General features: G+C 38.9%; 1 protein-coding gene across 1 annotated transcript in view; it reads left to right on the top strand.

Moving 5' to 3' along the window:
• Window positions 1-2,426, top strand: part of ift88 (intraflagellar transport 88 homolog) — a gene marked incomplete in the record, with an annotated part of 51,633 nt that overhangs the window by 46,451 nt on the left and 2,756 nt on the right. The window contains 1 exon segment of the mRNA XM_014018977.1: window positions 482-580. Coding sequence (XP_013874431.1) covers window positions 482-580 — 99 coding nt within the window.

The following is a 2,426-nucleotide window of genomic DNA, read 5'->3' as shown; positions in this document are numbered from 1 at the left end:
CCAATTTCAAGGCATTTAGAAGGGGAAATGATGAGAAGATAAGTTCATTTTCTATTTAAACATAAAAACAGCATTTTAATAACAGATAAAGGTGGCATAGATACTTTATTATAGTATAGTATTTAAATATATGCCTGAGAAACACATAATATTGGCCCTTTAAAAACAGACCAAACCTTTCAAAATCAGGAGAAAGTCACTTGTTTTATATTAACTGCACCAATATCTGCTGTATTGGATTAGAAAACTGACTAATTATATGAAAAAATAGAAATGGTTTAGACTGCACATAAATGTGTTGCAGATGCTTAACGAGTATAATAAGTGGTATTTGTACTGGGATGACCTGCTACTGAGTAAATAATAGGATTAATCAGATAAAATGATACATAGTAAACCTGGACAAAGTTCAGCTTCAGGCTATTTTAAACTTGTTTTCTTCAGCTGACTCAGATCCTGACTGACGTCATGTTTCATGCAGACAGTGGCGGCAGCAGCAGAGGGGAGCGTCTGAGCGCCAAGATGAGGTCACTTCCTGGTTCTAACGAGCCCTATGAAGCCAGCAGCCCAAAACAACTTGGTGAGGAGGTTTTGAGTCTTTAGCTGACRTTGTGATTCAGCCGTTTGTCCGTCTGATGTTTGAAGACTTCTTTGTCTTCTACAAACATTTATCAGTTTCTGGGAGAAGTTTGTCTTTTTGCTGCTGAAGTCACTTCCAGTTGCTCCACAGACTTTACAAGAACAGATGATAGAATCTTACAAAAATATTCATTCTTGGTCCTTTTTTTTAACCAAATAAAAAAACTGCTTTCTTACATAAACACAAACAAAAATAAAATCAAGCTAATCTACAATCATTTTATTTAAATTTTTATGTCAAGTATTCTGCATTCATTACTCAAAATGTATTTTTACTTTCATCATTTTTTGTTTRTAAAGCAACCAACGAATGATCACATTTTGTTGTAAAGTCAGAGATGGAAGAAGCAACAGTTGGAACAGATTTCTGTTTTTCAGTCTTTAAGTTGCTCTTTTAGTTTTTTGTCTGAAGAGATTAGATCATCAGCACCAGCAGACACAGTATCTGGGCCTAATTTATCATGAGCCTCAAGATTAACATAAAGTTAAAGCAGAAASAGTCAAACTGAAAACTCTCAGGCTGGATTCTCCCTGGAATGAGACAAGTTGGCAAACTGCATTAATGAAGGAATCTCCAGAAGGTCCTGGAACATTTGTGCTGGTTCTCAACTTCCAAGTTTTTTTTTTAATAGTTAAAAAGATGATGGGCATCTCTAACCTGCTTACATGAGAGTAAGAGCTGAAACATCCAGGTGTGAAAGTCTCATCAATGATAAATAATAATTATTGACTGAAAAACTGCCTCAAACCTAAATGAGCTCCAGTGACCCTGAAAAGAAGAAGCAGAGAAGAACTTGGCAGATRTCCCCTCTGGAGGCACCTGCCAGGGTGGGTACAATGGAGGCAACAAAACAGAGTGCTCAACTAAAAATACAGTTTTACAGGCCATCCACATGAAAACAGGCTGTGATTTAATACAACTGACCACTGGAAGCATTTCATATGAATCACTGGTGACAAATAGTTTAATGAGACTGAGTTATAAGTTTTTATTTTCTTACAATTCAGAGTCTGAAACAGTTCAGAGAAAAAAACTTGTTTTAATCTTTTCAAGCAGAGTTTAGCATCCATCAGCCATCCATCCATCATCCATCCATCCATCCATCATCCATCCATCCATCCATCCATCATTCAGTCATCCATCCTTTCATCCATCCAGTCATCATCCAGTCATCCATCCTTTCATCCATCCAGTCATCATCCAGCCATCTATCCATCCATCCATCTATTCATCCATCCATCCATCATCCATCCATCTATCCATCTATTCATCCATCCGTCCATCCATCCATCCATCTATTCATCCATCTATCCATCATCCATCCATCCATCCATTCATCCATCCATCATCCATCCATCCATCCATCATCCATCCATCCAACATCCATCCATCATCCATCCATCATCCATCCATCCATCATCCATCCATCATCCATCCATCGTCCATCCATCATCCATCCATCCAACATCCATCCATCCATCCATCATCCATCCATCCAACATCCATCCATCATCCATCCATCATCCATCCATCCATCCAACATCCCATCCATCCAACATCCATCCATCCATCCATCCATCCATCCAACATCCCATCCATCCAACATCCATCCATCAATCCATCCATCCATCCAACATCCCATCCATCCATCCAACATCCATCCATCATCCATCCATCTAACATCATCCATCCATCCATCCAACATCCATCCATCCACCCATCATCCATCCATCCATCATCCATCCATCCATCCAACATCCATCATCCATCCATCCAACATCCCATC

The sequence above is a fragment of the Austrofundulus limnaeus genome, unplaced genomic scaffold (assembly GCF_001266775.1).
Source record: "Austrofundulus limnaeus strain Quisiro unplaced genomic scaffold, Austrofundulus_limnaeus-1.0 Scaffold206, whole genome shotgun sequence".
NCBI classification, from domain to species: domain Eukaryota; kingdom Metazoa; phylum Chordata; class Actinopteri; order Cyprinodontiformes; family Rivulidae; genus Austrofundulus; species Austrofundulus limnaeus.
The sequence above is the reverse complement of the archived record's forward strand: the minus strand, read 5'-3'. Positions and strand labels throughout refer to the sequence as shown.